This window comes from Rhinoderma darwinii, chromosome 4 (assembly GCF_050947455.1).
Source record: "Rhinoderma darwinii isolate aRhiDar2 chromosome 4, aRhiDar2.hap1, whole genome shotgun sequence".
Taxonomy (NCBI): Eukaryota; Metazoa; Chordata; class Amphibia; order Anura; family Rhinodermatidae; genus Rhinoderma; species Rhinoderma darwinii.
Window position 1 is genome coordinate 369,456,417 of NC_134690.1, and position 21,789 is coordinate 369,478,205.

A 21,789-nucleotide genomic window follows, 5' to 3' on the forward strand; every position below is an offset into this window, starting at 1 on the left:
AAATCCTAGGTAAGATTTTACTTTAAACATAAAAAAAAAAGTAAAGTATCTGAAAGGAGAAGTTTGGCAATATATCAATGATATATATGGACATACAGTACTGTGCATATGTTTCAGGCAGTTGTGGGAAAAAAAGCTGCAAAGTGAGAATGCTTTCAAAAGTATAAGTGTTAATAGTTTTTTTTAATCAATTAAAATGCAAAGTGAATGAACAGAAGAGAAATCTATATCAATGTATTATTTGGTGTGACCACCCTTTGCCTTCAAAGCGGCATCAATTCTTCTAGGTGCACTTGCATACAGTTATTGAAAGAACTCGGCAGGTAGGTTGTTCCGAACATCTTGGAAATCTTCTGTGGATGTAGTCTTCCTTCGGTCTCTTCATGTAATCCCAGACAGACTCGATGATGTTGAGATCAGGGCTCTGTGGGGGCCATATTATTACTTCAAGGGCTACTTGTTCTTCTTTACGCTGAAGATAGTTCTTAATGATATTGGCTGTATGTTTGGGGTTGTTGTCTTGCTGCAGAATAAATTTGGAGTCAAGCAAAAGCTTCCCTGATGGTATTACATGATGGAGAAGTATCTGCCTGTATTTCTCAGCATTGAGGACACCATTAATCCTGGCCAAATCGCTAACTTCATTTGCTGAAATGCAGCCCCAAACTTACAAGAAATGTCCACCATGCTTTACTGTTGCCTGCAGACACTCAGTATTGTAGCACTCTCCGGCCCTTCAGTGAAACAACCTGCCTTCTGTTACAGTCCCGAGAACATGCTACCATTTTTTTTGCACCCCGCTTCCTATGTTTTCGTGCAAAGCTTGACCTTGTTTACACATCTAAATAATTGCTTTTTTGGCTGCAATTCTTCCATGAAGACTACTTCTGGCCAGACTTAATAGTTAAGTGTACATGGGTCCCTCTGTTTTCTGCCAGTTCTGAGCTGATGCCACTGCTGGACAGTTTCCGATTTTGAAGGGAAGTTAGCATAATGTGTCTTTGAGCTGCTGCACTAAGTTTCCATGGCCGACCACAGCATCTACGGCCCTCAACGTTGCCCGTTCCTTTATGCTTCTTCAAAAGAGCACATCTTGAAAGCCCAGTCTGCTTTGAAATCTTTGTCTGGGAGAGACCTTTCTGATGCAGTATATCTACCTTGTGTCTTGTTGCTGTGTCCAGTCTTGCCATGGTGGACCTGTGATATGAAACGGTCTATCACAACCTCACCTTTGTCGCCGAGTTTCGCTGTTCCTCATCCAGTTTTAAGCCTCCTACACAACTGTTCGGTTACCGTTAATGGGCTACATATGAAAATTATGATCATTATCACCTGTTTGGTATAATTGGTTAATCATACACCTGAATGTAATCCTACAAAATCCAAGACTTTGTGCAAGTGTACCTAGAAGAATTGAAGCGGTGTTGAAGGCAAAGGGTGGTCACACCAAATAGATTTAATTTAGATTTCTCTTCTGTTCATTCACTTTGTATTTTGTGAATTGAAAAAAAAAAAAAAAAAAAAAAAAGGGCTTGCCCACACGTAGCGGAATTGCTGCGTATTTTCTGTCTGGGCGGATAATACGCAGCAGAGTACAGTAGCAGCAAAGTGGGTGAGATTTAACAAATCTCATCCACACGCTGCATACATTTTTTGACTAGAAATTGACCTGCAGTGCTGCTTTTTTCAGAGGAGATGTCACGATCTCCCAACATTGACAAGAGAGCAACAAAATCTGCACCATTTTGCAGCGGAAATCCTGGTCGTTTCTGCGGAAGTGCTGCAGAAATTTTCCGTTACGTGTGGACAAGTCCTAACAATAACTTCTGTTTTTTAAAGCATTCTCACTTTTTGCAATATCTAAAACAATCCACTGATGCAAGGTAGCTGCAAGAATTAATAAATTGACTGGCTGACATGTAAAAGAGCAATATAACGTCTAAAATAATCAGTGCACAATTATAACAGAGAACAGCCTGCTGCACTTGTATGGAGGCATACTCAGCAGTTTACATGAAACTGATCAGAGACATGTATAGACAAAAAAGTACAATGGAATCATATGGGACTCGAACAAGCAGCCTCAGAGCTAGACCTAAAGCCACCTGCTCCTTCCAATTACAAGGGATTGGGTTTTGCATCTTGTGCATTTTCTCAATGCTGCTCTCTCCGGATGTCATATTAATGTGAATTCTAATAAAGAACAAGCGAGTCTTGCTTTATAGGCAGCATATGTTTCACCTAGATGTTTTCCCTTTGCATTATTTGTTTACTAAGACTTGTCATAATGGGACGAACTTGGGACACCAAAGCTCCTCGGTGAGGAGCAGCAGCTGTCACCGTGTTTATTAAGCGCCAGATACTTCTGAAAACTGCTGCGGTACCAGAGCAACGCCGCACAAAGCTTTCATATCTGTCAAATCATCACGATGGTAAAACAGTAACCACACGTTGACTACGGAGAACTTCAGTTCCACAGCGTATTAGATGAAAGCATGTTGAAGAATGACAGAACGGCTTGAAAACCCTTATTGCCCAAGCTGGAGGCCAAATCTTCTCTTTTAGGCAGCTAACTAGATGGATTAATGCACAACAAAAATAGAAAGAAGGAAAATAGTTCTCAGCATTACAAACTAAAACCCTTTATGTCCCATAATGAGGGCTGTTATATGACTAGAGTGTTAAAGAGTAACTGTACTTTAAAAAACTTTTGATATGTCATGAAGACATATCAGACAATTCAAATCGGTTGTGTTCCGGATGCCGAGACCTCCACCGTGGCTGAAACAAAGGTGCAGAAGCGTTCAGCGGAGCTCTTTTCATCTACGGTTGTGATCGGTGCTCCTCGTCAGGCTGAAGACGGCTCACATAGTACATCTATGAGCCCGTCTTCAGCCTGAGCACGTATCACAGCTGAAAATGCAGAACAATCACATGAGCGGTCTCAGCACCCGGACCCCCACCGATCAAAACATCGGATATCAAACGTTTTTTGAAAGTACAGTTACCCTTTCACCAGAGATGAAAAAAAAAAAAAAAAAAGTGTAATTAGGCTTTTATTCACCCATGGCAAAGATACAGTTTATATACAGTTTCAGTTGAAATATACAGCGGACACCAGCAGTTTATAGAGTGGGCTCAGCCGGAGAACCTGCTCCATACTCCCACTCCTCCCAACTGCGATATACATGCACATCATATGTCCAGAAGGGGTTAAAAGGGTATTCTGATGATATGAAGTTATAACAAATCATTAGAATATACAAATAACTTCATGATCGGTGGTGGTCCGACTGCTGGGAGCCCCAACAAATCTCTAGAAAGAAGGGGGTAGAGGCCTTATTGGCATTTTCTCCTAAACAGTTGCCATGAAAAGAATTGCAACACACTCAAGTTAAACAGGCTACGTTGCAGGACTTGCACCGCCCTGGGTCAAAAAAGTGCTATGTAGGGAGAAACATCCAAAATGGACCCTGCTCTTTACTGGCGCCGTAAAACTTTGTTCTATTTATAGGTGAAGGTGCCAGTGGTCAAACAGCCACCATGATGTAATTACATAACACTTTCTTTATTTTACTGTATTTTACTTTTATCTTTATTTTTACTTTATATTAACTGTATGGCCTGGTAAAGCATGGCCCGGTAAAGTATGGCCCGGTAAAGTGTGGCCCGATAAAGTATGGCCCGGTAAAGTATGGCCCGGTAAAGTATGGCCCGGTAAAGTATGGCCCGGTAAAGTTTATGTCAAGGCTTAGATACACATGGCTGCCTTCAAACGGCTCACTCATCTTGACTGTGTCAGCAAAATTAATTCAGAACGGTGAGAAATAGCAAAGCAATGAAGTAAAAGCAACTCAACTAAGAACTTCCTAAAGGGAAAACAGTGAAATGTTTAGAGAAACTAAAACAAATGAAGTATACTGGTCTATTGCTGAAAAGGACATTGACATCAGAGACCCGAAGACACATGAAAACAGAAAAAGCATTGAAAAGGGGGAAAAAAATAAATAAATCACACAGGGGTTCCCCCAGACATTGATAGCAAATCAGGCACGGAGATAAGCTAATAAGCTAGGCACGACAACATAGCGTGGGCACCAATCTGGTTCTCGGTGTAGAGGAGGTGGCAATGGTGCAGTAACTTCTCCACTAAGAAGAATGGACGTCAAGTAGAAGGTACAGAGTCAATGCTCATAAAAATTCCCAAAAAATCCAAAAGGATGAGCAAGATTATTCTATTATTTTACCTCTTATTTATGTGAAATACACAAGTATACAACAAAAACCTCATCACGGTACCATGCATGTAGACCCCTAGGATGTCTTCATCTAGTAGAAGTAGGTCTTTAAAACCCAGAGATCTTTTCAATAATATTTTTACCCTAAAACACCCTATTTTCCTAGAAATCTGCTTGTGGCACCTAACTATCAATGAGTGCAAGCCTATTAAAAGGGAAAGTGCCTCCTGGATTTGTCCGGGCGGCTCCTAAAGCCTGCACTATTTTGCTGATCTCTCTCCCGATATCCACTGTAGATTTCACTGAAACACACACAAGCCTTAATTTGTTTTATCTTTCTTCTCTTCCTCTGTGGTATAGGATTACAAAAACAAGAACAAACTTTCCAACGAATCGCTGATGTGGAACAACAGGTGCTATGTCCTGGTACTGATCTCATAGGCTTTAGTTCCTCTAAACTACACAAAGCGATTTGAGGCCACAAATCAAAACGGTGACTCTATCAGAACAAAGAGACGTTGTTAAATCACATGACCACACCGGCTGGGTTACAACATTTTCTATATCAACCCAAGTTAAAGGGCTTCTTAGATCAGAAGTAAAAAAAAAAAAGTGTTATTTTTTTATTACTAGACATGCTGAAAATTTTGGATAGACTTTGTGCCTTAAAACGGTTTATGAATTATGATCTCAGTGTCATAAGTCAGTGCTATCCGATGTTCATAATATATAAACCTAAGGGCACGTTCACACCTGCCATATATATTATGATTTTCTGCGCGAATTCTGAACTCAAAATCTGAATACAGTATAATGCACGTAATTTAACAAAAGAAAATTAAAAAATTTAATTTGATGGCCGAAATACTGTAAAAACTGCTGACCTGAAATGTAGCAGTACAGTTAAAGCAGTTGTGCAAAACATGGTTGTAGAAAAACATAACTGCTTTCTTCCAAAAACAGTGCCACACCTGTCCACAGGATATGTGTGGTATTGCAACTCAGCCCTATACACTTTAAGAGCTGCAATACCAGACACAACCCACAGTAAGGTGTGGCGCTGTTTCTGGAAGAAAACAACCATGTTTTTCTAACTCTGGACAACCCTTTTAAGCAGATCCAAGTTTATTTGCTTTGTAGCATGGTTTGTTCAATTCTACGTACAGTCGATATGTGCAGCGGTGTCAAGACTTCAGCAAATGTCTATTCATTCTGGAGTGTGGATGGTGATGTTTGCAGAGAATCACGTGGTTGTTTATGCTCATGGAAGGTGTACGGTATTGTATCTCCAATTAGGAACACAGAGCTCCTTCGTCATCCTCTCCAGGCTATAAACCCTAGAGCACCTCGGTAGGGTGAGCAGGTATAAACCGAACCCCTGCAGGAAACTTTATACTTGTCTAGTCTCCAATTATATCGGTAGTAAAGGGTTAGTGAGAGGGGGTGGAACTAGAACTGCTATAATTTCTTTATAAAATGGTATATTAAAGCAACTCTCCGGTCCCAGGACAGAATTATAAATGTAATCGGGTATATGGAGTTATAATACCCGATGCCCTCCAGTTGCGCCCCTCTGCCATGGTTCTGCTGCTTTGGGGTCCCCTCTGTGTTGTCTCATAATGGTTAGGCTGGGTTCACACGAGCACATTAACGTCCGTAATGGACGGACGTATTTCGGACGGAAGTCCCAGACCGAACTCAGTGCAGGGAGCCGGGCTCCTAGCATCATAGTTATGTACGATGCTAGGAGTCCCTGCCTCTCCGTGGAACTACTGTCCCGTACTGAAAACATGATTACAGTACGGGACAGTTGTCCTGCAGAGAGGCAGGGACTCCTAGCATCGTACATAACTATGATGCTAGGAGCCCGGCTCCCTGCACTGAGTTCGGTCCAGGACTTCCGGCCGAAATACGTCCGTCCATTACAGACGTTAATTTGCTCGTGTGAAGCCAGCCTAAGGGTATGTTCACACGAGGGCGTCCGTAACGGCTGAAATTACGGGGGATGTTTCAGCCTGAAAACATCCCCGTAATTTCAGCCGTAACGGCATGTGCAGGCGCTAGAACGCCGTGTCAATTACGGACGTAATTGGCGCTGCTATTCATTGGAGTCAATGAATAACGGCTCCAATTACGGCCAAAGAAGTGACAGGTCACTTCTTTGACGCGGGCGTCTATTTACGCGCCGTCATTTGACAGCGGCGCGTAAATTACGCCTCGTGTGAACAGACAAACGTCTGCCCATTGCTTTCAATGGGCAGATGTTTGTCAGCGCTATTGAGGCGCTATTTTCGGACGTAATTCGGGGCAAATACGCCCGAATTACGTCCGTAAATAGGCCGTGTGAACATACCCTAACAGTGCTTTACAGACCGAGTCTAAGACACTCCCATTGTTTTTGAATTGGCCAAAACGAAATCACTTGACCAGCTCTGGCCAATCCGAGATCAGTAGGTGTGTCTCAAGACTCGTAGTCTAAGAAGCGCTGCAGCCATGTTGAAACAACACAGAGGGAGCCCCAAATAGGCTGATCCATGGCAGAGGGGCAGAACTGGAGGTCACTAGGTATTATAACTCCATATACCCAGATGTTTGACGCACCCGTCGGAAAGCTCCCAGCGCATACGCATGCGTCGTTTTGTGCCATAGTGTAATAGGAATGTGATATTCCACAATCATCCTGGGTACATGCACCCTTCTACATATGCCAAGGATGTGTTACCCGCTGCAGAAGCACAGGTCTGGTGGCATGTATGGATATAGATGACCTCAACCAATCCTGAACAATACCATCACAAAGAGGAAGAAGACCGCCATCAATCCTTAATGCCGGATTGTGGATTCTAATCTTTATGGCAATGCAAAAGGCCCAGTCAACTAGCCTACGACCCGTCTGTCTGAGAGTTTTACCAGCACAACTCTAAATATAGCCTTAAAAATGTCACAATATTTAGCAAAGCAATTTATTTGAAAAGTTAAGCAACATTTTATTTGTAAAAATTGTAACCAAGAGTTTCAACTCCAAAACAAATCCTGTATTTTTATGGATTTGCAAAATAACTGCGGATTTCTGCCTTTAAAATTTGCGTTACTAACCTCGCTCTGATCTTTTATCAGGCAAATTACCAAGAGTGCTCATTGCACTGGTCTCTCATTAACCAGAGACAAATATTGGGAAAACCACGTTATTAATATGTTATCGGACATACGCTTGTATTGTGTCATTTCTGCTTACCTAAAAACTCCGGGAACTAGAAGCCGACACAGACACATCAGCGGAGCCGTCTTTCAGCAAATAACGGACTTGCACATTCATCAGTCAAAAGAGCGTTATAAATGTATAAAGCACCTGCCAGAAACCTATGACCATGGGGGAACAATATAATTGAAAACACGTCCACTTCATGTTTCGCCTAAAGTCAGATGTTGGGCCCCATTTACGAGGGAGATGCTTACCTTATTCTTCACTGTATAGGAAAGTGCAGTCTGCTGTGCTACCACATACAGAGTAATACCACAAGGTATATGTTTAGCCTTTTATACAATGGGACCCTATGGGCGACGTAGGCCTATTCAGTGTCATACGTTGGAGTCCTCCAATGGAGATCTGATACTCAGACTGCAAGCTGGAGTCTTATTCCTAAAATGCAGCTATGATATTAAAGTGAAGATCTAAAGCAATGTCATGATATAGTGTGATTACTGAAAACGTTCTCTTTAGCAGCAATTATGTTTCAATAATATGCATGCAATGTTAAAGGGAATTTCAGAAACATAAAACGCGCTACAAACATGGCATTTTCTTAGATGGTATTTTTTTTTCTTTTGTCTTGCGTTTTATTGCTCAGTGGCCTTTTTTCAAAACGCAGTTTTTTTCCATCATTTAGTGACATTTTTCTCCCTTGGACAGTCATAGGATTTTTTTGCCTCTTCAAAAAAACACAAGTGTGTGTTGCATTTTTAATAGCTTTTATTTTCTGCCATTTTTCTGAATAAATCATGTGGTGCTGCATCACAAGATCTTTTAATCCCACGATTAGCAATGTGGAAAACGCCACAATAAAAAAGGCAGGTAGTAAAACACGTTACACAAAAAAAAAAGTTATAAAAAAATGCATGTACCATCTTACTAAAAAAAAGGGATTGTTTTTTTTTAATGCATTTATTTTTTACCACAATAATGTCAAGAAAAAGGTGTGTGTGAAGGAAGCATTACAGCTGTGGTTGCTGTAGGTATCTCCCAGACATACTGGGGAGAGTTGAAGATAGACCGACCGCCTTGAATTGTAATCCGCTGAGTAAAGCCTGCGCTTTTCAACGGGAGCTCATACCTGCAGTCCCACACTCAGAGCTCCGACCACCACTGATGGAAACTTCTGATATCCAGAAAAGAGACAATGGACGCCAAAGCTTCTTAATTCAGGCATAAAACCTACAAAAAGAGCAACGTTTTGTCCCCTGCTGAGGCCTTTTTTCAAGTAGAGGCTTTTTGTAAGTTTTATGTTTGAATAAAAAAAGTTTAAAGTGATGCTGGCGTCCATTAGCTCTGTTCTGGATTTTCTGTGGACGGATGAGGACGGACCACTGCATTTATTGTCTACTTTAGACACTGTGCCGCTATCACCAACCTTTTCTCGAAAACCATGCTATGTCTCTGCAGCTGGAGGATCCAATTCACATATCCATTGGAGGGAATTCTGCCCGTCTCCCTACTCTTCTGTCTAACAGGGCTCACACTGCACCACAGCTTCATTGAACGGGCAGAAGGGGCAACGTTGGCGCACATGGGGTTTTAATCCTTTAGGTCAGGATCACACACACCCGGTTTTGATGCCATTTCGGTTGCCGTATTTGACTCAGTGGACACAAAAGAAAGGAGATGCATCAGACCTTCCTTCATACCTTTCCTTCCTTTCGGATCTACTTCTAGCTTCGGGTCAAAAAATAAGCCAAACACTGCCACAAAAACTGAATCAAAACTGTGAGTGAGATCTTTGCCTAAGGCCTTATTTACACGAGCGTGTTAAACATCTGTGGGACGGCCGTCGAAACAGCGGCCGTTCCACGGACCTATGTAATTCAATGTGGCCGTTCACACAGAAGTTGTTTCAACGGACCATGTGAAGGGTCCCTGGGAAAATAGGACATGTCCTATCTTTTCAGGCATCACTGCATAGACTCTCATCTATGGGGGATGCGAGACATCGCGTCCCGCAGAGCTGAGCACGGATGCACCTCGGATGTGAAAAACTGCCGTAAATAAGGCCTTAAGAAGTCTTTCTTTACGATGTATCTTAATAAGTATATAAAGCAATCTCCGTATATGTTGTCTGCCTCGTCTTCATAGCTGCAGGACTATCTACACTTGTATTTCTTTCCTCGGGTGTTGACATCCTGGCAGCTGTTGTTTGTTTTTCGCTCACGTGCTGTAATCCTGGACACATCGCCGTCTGCTCATTCTTTAGGTTTCTGTACCAACTGCGGCATACTTACCAATGACTGCCAGTCTCTAATATGGTTTATAGGTTTAATATATTTACAGGCATTAGATGGAATATAGCATTTCTTATGTTCAGAGTTTCTTTATTGGTATTGGAAATCATCCTGTCTAGTCATAGGGCAAAATGTAGAGTTTCCCTTTTTTGTTCCAATTTTGAGAGCACTGTATCAGTCATAGAGGTGTCCTCTGTTTCCAATGAGTATTAGGGTATGTTCACACACACTATTTACGGACGTAATTCGGGCGTTTTAGCGCCTCAATAGCAAACATCTGCCCATTCATTTGAATGGGTCTTACGATGTTCTGTTCAGACGGTCATTTTTTTTACTCCCCGCTGTCAAAAGTCGGGGCGTAAAAAAGACGCCTGCGTCAAAGAAGTGTCCTGTCACTTCTTGGGACGTAATTGGAGCCGTTATTCATTGACACCAATGAAAAGCAGCGCCAATTACGTCCGTATTGGACGCGGCGTTCAAGCGACTGCACATGCCATTACGGCTGAAATGATGTGGCGGTTTTCTCCGGAAAACAGACCCGTAATTTCGGCCGTTACGGACGCTGTAGTGTGAACATACCGTTAGGGTATGTGCACACGCTCTTTTCAGATGTAATTGAGGCGTTTTAGGCCTCGAATTACGCCTGAAAAGACGGCTCCAATACGTCGGCAAACATCTGCCCATTGCTTGCAATGGGTCTTACCATGTTCTGTGCAGACGAGCTGTCAAAAGACGACACGTAAAATGACGGCCGCGACAAAGAAGTGCAGGACACTACTTTGGACGCAATTGGAGCCGTTTTTCATTGACTCCAATGAAAACCAGCTCCAATTACGTCCGTAAAAGACGCAGTGAAAAACGCGTGCATTTGTAAAAACGTCTGACATTCAGGAGCTGTTTTCCCTTGAAAACAGCTCCGTATTTTCAGACGTTTTTGATTTTGTGTGTGCACATACCCTTAGGAACACGTCATGGTAACATCACGTCACATGACTGCGGTGTCCACAGTGCCATACAATGATTGTGCGTCGTTGTTAGGTAGTAGGGGATGCAGTCTTTTGGTATATTTAAAAAAAATTCTAAAAAAATTCCCACAGATGGCACAGTAAAGGGGTTCTTCAAAATTCACAGAAAAGTAAGAGTATGTTCACACACAGAGTCAAAATTTTCTGGAAATTATAGAGCTGTTTTCAGAGAAAACAGCTTCTGATTTTCAGCCGTTTTTTAAGCTGAAAACATTTTTTGAGGCGTTTTTTCTAGACGATTTTGGAGCTATTTTTCCATTGACACAATGAAAAATAGTTTCAAAAACGGCGCAAGAAGCGACACGCTCCTTTTTACAAGGCGTCTATACGAAACACAATTTTTTCCATTGTATTCAATGGGCAGATATTTGTAGGCGTTTACCTACCTTTTTCCCGGCGTATTTCGGGTCGTTTACGACGCGAAATACGCCTGAAAACACAGCGAGTGAACATACCCTAAATGGAAATGGCCTGGCTATACAGTGATACGTACTCCATTTCCTTATAATCGCTGCAAGGTTGGGGATATTCCTCAGCATCCAGTTTATTAATATATAATACTTAGATGGAGGCAAGAAACGGCTGCATTTGATTTATAATAAAAACCTGTTTTTCCAGAACATGTGATAGTACATATCAAAAAACACTAATCGGTGGGTGTTCAGTGGCTGGGACCCCCACTATTCCCGAGAACAGGATGCCCCTAGTCTCAGATGATGGTGGAGAGCAGGCCGCCCATTTGAGTGCTTCTTCTCCTTTGAAATGAATGGCAGATATAGAAGGACAATGACAGAATTCCAAGTTTTGCAATATGAGCTCTCCTTTTCAGATGGATATTAATGGGCCGGGTTCACACATAGCATTTTGCTGAATTTTTAGTGCCATTAAAAAAAGTTCCCCTGAACGAGAAGCGGAGACAATTGTCCCGATAATGAAATAACGGGTGACATGTAGAACGTTAATATGTGAACCCGGCCAGCAAAGCCCAGAAGCATGTACATAGATACGGAGAGTGTATACAAGGAGGTTACAACTGTATCAATATTTAGGCTCAATAGACAAAACAAGCAGAGACATACAGTAAACAAGTAACAGTTTTCACAAATTTGCACATCCATGTGACTTCTTACCTGCGGTTCATCGGACGGACTCGCACTGCCACCTTGACAGACGCCATGTTTCATGCCTGTGATGTGCTGGGCTCACTGATGAGCACCAAAATCTTTGCCAAAGTTCAGGACAGGTCAGAAGAGCCACCTACAAGTGAGTCAGGGTGACTGAGCATCTAGAAGGAAAAGAATAAGAACCTCCTGAGAACACTGAACTACTCATCAGCCAATAATACAAGTGCCTGGCACTGATGGGCACGGTGGGCACAGCACAGTTGTCATGTGAAGTCCCTGCTGTTGCACGATCAGCATGCTTCACTCTTGCCACATTATTTTGTTTTTACAGGCTACAGCCATAAACAAACCCCAGCTGCCGGGCTAAAGACTCACAGTCTAAATTTGGGCCGGCCAGCTGTCAATCAGGGCTCGCAGGCTGCAAGGAAGGGAAGAGGACGGAACGGCAGCAAAGAGACGATCGCTCCACCACCATCAACTCACTCTCATGACGTCACTCCAGAGATCAATAGTGATTCGTCACGTGATGCTGCCTGCCGCTTTGCAGTGCTTTCTGGGACATGTAGTTTTTCTTCCTGAGAAATTGTAAGATTCAATGAACATGTGGACTACAAGTTCCAGCATTCAATCAATGTTCACAGTGACGATCGCAGAGGGTTAATAGTCATGTGCTGAGAAGCTTGTTAGGTTTGAAGTGTGAGGCTGAAGTGGTTCATTGGGAAAATGTATAGAAATAAACAAATAGTGAGCAGCACTGCACGCTTCATGCCGCGAATGTCAGTCACCCGCAGCAGTGTTCACAGGACCTGCGCCTCTAGTGGTGTACAAGGGGATAGAAATTCCAGCGTCTTTACTACAAGGACAAATGTGGAAAAATATCTATCTATCTATCTATCTATCTATCTATCTATCTATCTATCTATCTATCTATCTATCTATCTATCTATCTATCTATCTATCTATCTATCTATCTATCTATCATCTATCTATCTATTCTCATATCGATCTATCGATCTAACTTTACTGTTTATACTTACATAGTTTGTTTTATTGCATAGTTTTTTGTCAATATTAGGCAATGTTCACATGTTGAGTATTTTGTACCTACATCATTTTAGGCTCCACTCACATGCTCCAGAAGAAATCCATTTGAATGTGCCGTGGATTTTACGAGTAAAGCCGATCAGAAACGAAGCAGCTCAGTGCTCACCCGTGCGCTTCAGCCGCTTCATTTTAGCGGTTGGTGGGGGTCTCAGTGCTCAGACCCCCACTGATCAAAACTTCTGACATGTCAGAAGTTTTTGGAAAGTTTAGTTACCCTTTAACCCCGTCGTAAACAACTTTCAGATTTTAATTTTCGTTTTTCCCTCCCCACCTTCCAAAACCCATAACTTTTTTATTTTTCCGTCAATATAGTCCTATGTGGGCTTGATTTTTGCGGCACTAGTTATAGTTTCTCGTAGCACCATTTATTGTGCCATATAATGTACTCGGAAATGGGAAAAAAATTATATGTGGGGTAGAAAATGAAAAAAACAGCGATTCCTACATGGTTTTTTGCACTTAGTTTTTACAGAATTCAATGTTTAGTTAAAACAACATTTTAACTGTATTCTGCGGGTCTATACGATTACGGCGATACCAAATATATATTGTTTTTTCTATATTTTACTACTTTTACAAGTAAAAAACTAAGTGTTAAAAATGAAATTTATTTAGTGTCGCCAAATTCTGAGAGCCATATGTTTTTTATTTTAAGTGGTATGAGGGCTTATTTTTTGCAGGATAAGCTGAAGTTTTTAATGATACAATTTTGGTGTAAATGCGACGGTTTGATCACTTTTTATTTCATTTTTGTAGAAGATGAGGTGATCAAAAAATAGAGATTCAGGCGTTTACATTTTTCTTTTTAACGGCGTTCACCGTGCGGGTTAAATAATGATATATTGTAAGAGTTCAGACTTTTACGGACACGGCAATACCAATTATGTTTATTTTTACTATGCTCTAGGGGGGAAATGGGAAAAGGGGGGTTTTTTGAACTTTTAATTTTACATTTTATTTTTACATAAAAAAACAACTTTATTTTACAAATGTTAACTTTTTTTATTAATCCCCCTAGGGGACTTCAACCAGCGATCAGAGGCAGGGCTTAATAGGAGCACAAAGTTGGCAGACCTGGGGGCCTTCATTAGGCCCCAAGGCTGCTATAGTAACCATCGCCACCCCGTGATTGCATTGCGGGGTGGCGCGATGAGCTGCTAGAGGGGGGCACCCCCTCTTTCTAACGATTTAGATGCTGCCGTCGCTATTGACCGCGGCATTTAACGGGTTAAACAAGCAGGATCACGCTCGAGAGCGATCCCGCTCGTTACTGTGAAGTGTTGGCTGTAACTTACGGCCGACACCCACATCGTATGGAGCGGGTTCACTCTGTGAGTCCGTTCCATACTTCCCCTACCCAGCTATGACGTATGGATACGTCAAATGTCGGGAAGGGGTTAAGGGCTAGTTCCCACTGAGTTTTTTGTCGCTGTCTTTGAAGCGGAAACCACGTTGGAAACAGTACCAAAAACTGACCGCCTCCCATTGAGCTCCGCCAATGTGAGGCGGAGGCGTTTTTTTTCACGCGAGTGGGAAAAAACGCTCAAGGGAAAGCAAGCGTCATGCTCTTTTTTTAGCGCATCTCCATCTCTAACCTCCCATTGACATCAATGGGAGGCAGAGAATGTGGTTTTCACTTCTTTTTTTTTTGGCCACGGCACTCAATGGCCGCGGCCAAAAAACGCAGCAAAAACTGCGGCAAAGAAAGTGCAGCCAGGTCAAAATGTGCCTTTTTTTCTGCCTGCAATAAACTTTGTGTGAACATACCCTAATTCTCTATCTTAAAGGGGACCTGTCACCTTTCCTGACATATTTCAGTAAATAATTGTATTCCCAATTTAATATCAATTCTGGAACATATTTTCTTAGAACACAGTGTTGTGCCGTTCCTCTGTCATTCCTCCTAGAAATGTATGATTAAATTGATAGCTTGGTGTTACAAATATTTCCGAAAATAGACATGTCAGGAGAAGTGTCAGGTCCGTTTTAATTGCCTTATTTTGTGGCTTGTGTAAATTTTTAACTAGTAGGGGACTGGTATTCCCATCTCAGAATATGCCATAAATGTCTGATAGGTGCAGGTCCCATCTCCAGGACAGTCATCCGGCTCCCGTCCCACCTGGTAAAGTGGCCACCACATCAAGGCGGAAAATAAAGCGTGAGGGAGCTCCGCTTGCTCGACTGTCTCCGTAACTCCCATAGAACAGAATGGAGAGGGCCACACACCTGCACACCCATCTCTCCATTCATTCTCTGTTTGGATGGGGCTAGGGCTGGGTGATTAATCAAATGAATTTGATTAATTCACCCTCAAGGCCTCTGACGATTCTAGTTTTTAACAGAGTCGTTAAATCTATTTTTTTAGTATCGCCGTGCTACAGGAGGGGGCTCCACCCCGCCTCCTCGTCACTGCCTGGTCTGCCCTGTCTGACAAGCTGCGCCCGGTCTGTCTCTGCTCCCCTACGGAACTGCTGTTCTGTTGTGAACAAAATGATACAGTAAGGAACAGCAGGTTCGTGGGGAAGCAGAGACTCCTCGTATATATAGCCACACCGCCCTGTAGATACTACCCCCCTTGCAGATCGCACCTCCCTTTGCAGATCACACCCCCCTTGCAGATCGCACCACCCCCCCTTGCAGTTTGCACCACCCACCCCTTGTAGATCACACCCCCCGCCCCCTTATAGATTGCAGCACCCCCCTCTTGTAGATAGAGCCACTGTAGCTCCCACTAGGAGCTGTATCCCTGGTCAAAGTGTTGGCAATCTCTGGCCGGGGATTCAGCTCCTAGTGGCAGCTGCAGTAGCTCTATCTACAAGAGGGGGGTGCTGTGATCTACAAGGGGGTGGGGGTGTGATCTACATGTTGGGGTGCGATCTACAAGGGGGGTGGGTCTTGCGATCTACATGTAGGGGTGCGATCTACAAGGGGCGGTGGGGGTGGTGTTGCAATCTACAAGGAGGGCGGGTGGGGGTGCTATCTGCAAGGGTGTGTGGCACTATATGGGGGATGGCACTGTTACTCTATGTGGGCACTGTGGCACTAGATGTGGGCACTGTGTCACTATATGTGGGCACTGTGTCACTATATGGGGGCATTGTGTCACTATACATGGGCCCTGTGTCACTGTTAATATATGGGGTTACTGTGTCACTATATGTGGGCACTGTGACTATATGTGGGCCCTGTGTCACTATATGTGGGTCCTGTGTCACTATATGGGGGCCCTGTGTCACTATATATTGGTGCTGTGTCACTATATGGGGGCCCTGTGTCACTATATATTGGTGCTGTGTCATTATATGGGGGCCCTGTGTCACTATATGTGGGTCCTGTGTCACTATATGTGGGCCCTGTGTCACTAGATGTGGGCCCTGTGTCACTATATATTGGTGCTGTGTCACTATATGGGGGCCCTGTGTCACTAGATGTGGGTCCTGTGTCACTATATGGGGGCCCTGTGTCACTATAGGTGGGCCCTGAGTTACTATATGTGGGCACTGGGTCACTATACGTGGGTGCTGTGTCACTATCTACAGGGACATAGCGGCACTATCTAAACCCTGACAAAGGAAATCCATTTGGAGACACTGATGCAAAATGGACATGATACTGACAGTTGATCAGTTTTTAATGGCCATTTTTTTTTCCACTGTCGTGTGACTGCAGCCAAAATGACTGATGCCAGGAGTCCCGTTCACATGTACCGTGTTTGGGCCGGGAAATCTGGCTGACACACAGACCATTTTTCACGGTCCAATCACGGTTGAGTGAATCCGTTCTTATAGAGGCTCTGTCATCACATTATAAGTACATTTTGACGGAGTTATGACCTATTTTAGCTTTATGCTAATTACTTTTTTAATGCCCAACTGGGCGTGTTTTTACTTTTTGACCAAGTGGGCGATGGAGAGAAGTGTATGATGTTGACCAATCAGCGTCATACACTTCTCTCCATTCATTTACTCAGCACATAGTGATCTTGATAGATCATGATGTGCTGTCACTTAGGGCTTATTTACACGAACGTGTAATACGTCCGTGCAACGCGCGTGATTTTCACGCGTGTCGTACGGACCTATGTTAGTCTATGGGGCCGTGCAGACAGTCCGTGATTTTTGCGCAACGTGAGTCCGTTGCGTAAAACTCACGACATGTTCTATATTTCTGCGTTGTTCGCGCATAACGCACCCTTTGAAGTCAATGGGTGCGTGAAAATCACGCGCACCACACGGAAGCACTTCCGTGGGATGCGCGTGATTCGCGCAACAGCAGTCAAAAGTATGTTTGGAAACAGAAAAGCACCACGTGCTTTTCTGTTTACAAACATCCAAACGGAGTGTCATAATGATGGTGGCTGCGCGAAAATCACGCAGCCGCACATCCTATCTGATGACACACGGAGCTGTTAAGTGCCTTTTGCGCACGCAAAACGCCACGTTTTTTGCATGCGCAAAACGCACACGCTCGTGTAAATCCGCCCTTACTCACACATAAACGTTACTGAAGTGTCTTGAGAGTGAATAAACATCGCTTCCAGCCAGGACGCGATGTCTATTCACAATCCTGACACTTCGGTAACGTTTGTGTGGGAGTTAATGACAGCAAGTGTGATCTCGCAAGATCACGCGAGATCACGCTGTAAATGACAGGAGTAGTGTGATCTCGCAAGTGCAGAGAAGTGGTCAGGATTCTGAATACACATCACGTCCTGGCTGGAGGTTATGTCTATTTATTGTCAGGACACTGCAGTAATGTTACAGTAATGTGGCTGCACATAGCGATATTGCTATATCGCTATGTGCAGAGTAGATGAATAGAGAGAAGTGTATGACGCTGATTGGTCAGTGTCATACACTCCTCTGTACAGCGCCCACTTCGTCAAAAGTAAAACACGCCCAGTTGTCCATTGAGAAACTCATAAGCATAAAGCTAATATAGGTCATAACTCCGTCAAAAATGACCGTTTTTCTAAATAAAAAACACTGCTGTAATCTACATTACAGCGCCGATCACATCATGTACAAGATAGGGCGCTTATAATGTACTGACAGAGCCTCTTTAAGGCCGGGTTCCCACGGGTCAGATACGCTGCGTATCCGACCTGGAACCCACAGCAATTTCCATCCGGAAAAAAAAATTCCACTGCAGAAAGCACCGTAGAAACAAACTTTCATACTTACTCAATGACGCTGCAGCCAATTACATGGGATGAAAAGTCATCCCAAGAGGCCGGTGTAAAGGATCTGCCAGGCACAACTTCTGTGTATACGCCCATAGGTAATCAGTCTGCACCTGAGTCTATGTCTCTGAGACTGACTCCAGCTTCCACCACTCAGGATGGCAGGCTTAGGAGTGGGAGAGCCTATCGCAGCCTGGCCAGACGGAGCTAGCTCCCACCCTCTGTCTATTTATACCTGCCTTTCCTGTTCCTCCTTTTCTTGTGATTCTTCTCGTGTGGTTTCCTGGCCCTGCTACAGCTTCTGACTATTTGATCCTGCTCCATACTGACCCTGGCTTTCTGACTACTCTCCTGCTCTGCGTTTGGTACCTCGTGCACTCCTGGTTTGACTCGGCTCGTTCACCACTCTTGTTGCTCGCGGTGTTGCCGTGGGCAACTGCCCCATTTCCCTTTGCTTTGTGTTCCCTTGTCTATTTGTCTCTTGCACTTACTGAGCGTAGGGACCGCCGCCCAGTTGTACCCCGTCGCCTAGGGCGGGTCGTTGCAAGTAGGCAGGGACAGAGTGGCGGGTAGATTAGGGCTCACTTGTCCGTTTCCCTACCTCCGTCATTACATAATCACAAGCCCATATACCTAGTCTACCCTGGTCCCTGACACTACTATGGACCCCCTTGAGACCCTGGCCCAGCAAATGCAGGGTCTCTCCCTACAGGTCCAGGCCCTGGCTCAGAGGGTCAACTAGCCTGACGCTACCATGGTAGTGCCCCTCACCTCACCTCTTGAACCCCACCTCAAGTTGCCTGACCGGTTCTCAGGGGACCGGAGGACTTTTCTCTCCTTTCGGGAGAGTTGTAGGCTCTACTTTCGCTTAAAGCCTCACTCCTCAGGTTCTGAGAGCCAGCGGGTGGGTATTATTATGTCCCGGCTCCAGGAAGGGCCCCAAGAGTGGGCCTTCTCCTTGGCTCCTGACGCCCCTGAACTTTCCTCCGTTGATCGTTTCTTTTCTGCTCTCGTACTCATTTATGACGAGACTGACAGGACTGCCTTTGCTGAGAGTCAGCTGGTGACCTTACGTCAGGGTAAGAGACCTGTTTAGGAGTATTGTTCTGACTTTAGGAAGTGGTGCGTAGCTTCTCGGTGGAATGACCCTGCCTTAAGGTGCCAGTTTAGGTTGGGTCTGTCGAACGCCCTGAAAGACCTGCTAGTTAGCTATCCCTCTTTTGACTCCCTTGACCATCTTATGGCTTTAGCGGTACGACTTGACCGAAGTCTCAGGGAACGACAACTTGAAAGTTTTTGTGTTTTCCCCTCTGACTCCCCCATGATGCCTCCCGAGGTACCGTTGCTTCGCTCTTCCACGGAAGACTCGGAGGTACCTATGCAACTCGGGGGCTCCGTGTCCCCCCGACAACGTAGAGAGTTCCGCAGGAAGAATGGTCTCTGCTTCTACTGTGGGGATGACAAGCATCAAGTGAACAACTGTCCTAGGCGTAAGAATAAGCAGCCGGAAAACTTCCGCGCCTAAGTGATCATCGGGGAGGTCACTTTGGCGCACAGGTATTTCCCGTAAATATGAAACGTAATAAAATCTTGATTCCCTTTCAGGTCTCTTTTGGGGGTAGGTCTGCTACCGGCAGTGCCTTCGTGGATTCAGGGTCTTCTACTAATATCATGTCTGTGGAATTTGCCATGTCTCTAGCTATGCCTTTAATTGATTTGCCTAAACCTGTCCCGGTAGTGGGTATCGACTCCACTCCTCTTGCTAATGGTTATTTTACACATCATACCCCTGTTTTTGAACTCCTTGTTGGCTCCATGCATTTGGAGCAGTGCTCTGTACTGTTGATGCAGGGATTATCGTCCGATTTGGTTTTAGGCCTTCCCTGGTTGCAGATGCATAATCCCACGTTTGACTGGAATACTGGGGAGCTTACCAAATGAGGTAATGAATGCTTGACGTCATGTTTTTCTGTTAATTCTATTTCTCCCCCCGAGGAGGTGAACACGCTACCTGAGTTTGTTCAGGACTTCGCTGATGTTTTCTCTAAGGAGGCCTCCGAAGTGTTACCTCCTCATAGAGAATACGATTGCGCTATCGAATTGGTACCAGGAGCTAAGCTCCCTAAGGGTAGGATATTTAATCTTTCTTGTCCCGAACGTGAAGCCATGAGAGAGTATATCCAGGGATGCCTGGCCAAGGGTTACATTCGTCCCTCTACTTCTCCGGTAGGTGCTGGCTTCTTCTTCGTAGGGAAGAAGGATGGTGGTCTTAGGCCAAGCATTGACTACCGTAACTTGAATAAGGTCACTGTAAGGAACCAGTATCCCCTTCCTTTGATTCCTGATCTCTTTAATCAGGTTCAGGGGGCCCAATGGTTCTCTAAGTTTGATCTACGGGGGGCATATAACCTTATCCGCATCAAAGAGGGGGATGAGTGGAAGACTGCGTTTAACACGCCCGAAGGTCATTTCGAATACCTCGTCATGCCCTTTGGGTTGTGTAATGCTCCTGCGGTCTTCCAGAATTTCATAAATGAGATTTTAAGAGATTACCTGTGGGTATTTCTTGTAGTGTACCTTGATGACATACTGGTGTTTTCCAAAGACTGGTCCTCCCACATTGAGCATGTCAGGAAGGTGCTCCAGGTCCTCCGGGAAAACAAACTGTTTGCGAAAACCGAAAAATGTGTGTTTGGGGTACAGGAGATACCATTTTTGGGTCAAATCCTCACTCCTCATGAATTACGCATGGACCCCTCCAAGGTCCAGGCTGTGGCGGAATGGGTCCAACCTGCCTCCCTGAAGGCGTTACAGTGTTTCTTGGGATTCGCTAATTATTACAGGAGATTTATTGCTAACTTCTCGGTCATCGCTAAGCCTCTTACGGACCTCACTCGCAAAGGTGCTGATCTCCTCCACTGGCCCCCTGAGGCTGTCCAGGCTTTTGAGGTCCTTAAGAAGTGCTTTATCTCGGCCCCGGTGCTGGTTCAGCCCAACCAAATGGAGCCATTTATCGTGGAAGTTGACGCATCCGAGGTGGGAGTGGGGGCTGTCTTGTCCCAGGGTACCAGGTCCCTCACCCATCTCCGTCCCTGTGCCTACTTCTCCAGGAAGTTTTCGCCCACTGAGAGTAACTATGATATTGGCAACCGCGAACTCTTAGCCATTAAATGGGCATTTGAAGAGTGGCGCCACTTCCTGGAGGGGGCTAGGCACCAGGTAACGGTCCTTACCGACCACAAGAATCTGGTTTTCCTAGAATCTGCCCGGAGGCTAAACCCAAGACAAGCTCGATGGGCGCTATTTTTTACCAGATTCAACTTTTTGGTTACCTATAGGGCTGGGTCTAAAAATATTAAGGCCGATGCACTGTCGCGTAGCTTCATGGCCAGCCCTCCTTCGGAGGAAGATCCTGCTTGTATTTTGCCTCCTGGTATAATCATTTCTTCTATTGATTCTGATTTAGTCTCTGAAATTGCGGCTGATCAAGGTTCAGTTCCCGGGAACCTTCCTGAGGAAAAGCTGTTTGTTCCCCTGCAATACCGGCTAAGGGTACTTAGGGAAAATCATGACTCCATACTATCTGGTCATCCAGGCGTCCTGGGTACCAAACACCTCATTGC

General features: G+C 44.4%; 1 protein-coding gene across 4 annotated transcripts in view; it reads right to left on the minus strand.

Moving 5' to 3' along the window:
* KIF16B (kinesin family member 16B) overlaps positions 1-12,365 on the minus strand; it is a 242,300-nt gene extending 229,935 nt beyond the window's left edge. For all 4 annotated transcript variants that reach the window (XM_075863098.1, XM_075863097.1, XM_075863096.1 and 1 more), the window contains exons 1-2: positions 12,256-12,365; positions 11,887-12,041 (exon numbers count right to left, since the gene is read on the minus strand). In XM_075863098.1, the coding sequence (XP_075719213.1) occupies positions 11,887-11,933 (47 nt within the window). In that variant the 5' untranslated portion in view covers positions 11,934-12,041; positions 12,256-12,365. The remainder of the gene's footprint in view (positions 1-11,886; positions 12,042-12,255) is intronic.
* Between the last annotated feature and the right edge of the window lie 9,424 nt (positions 12,366-21,789).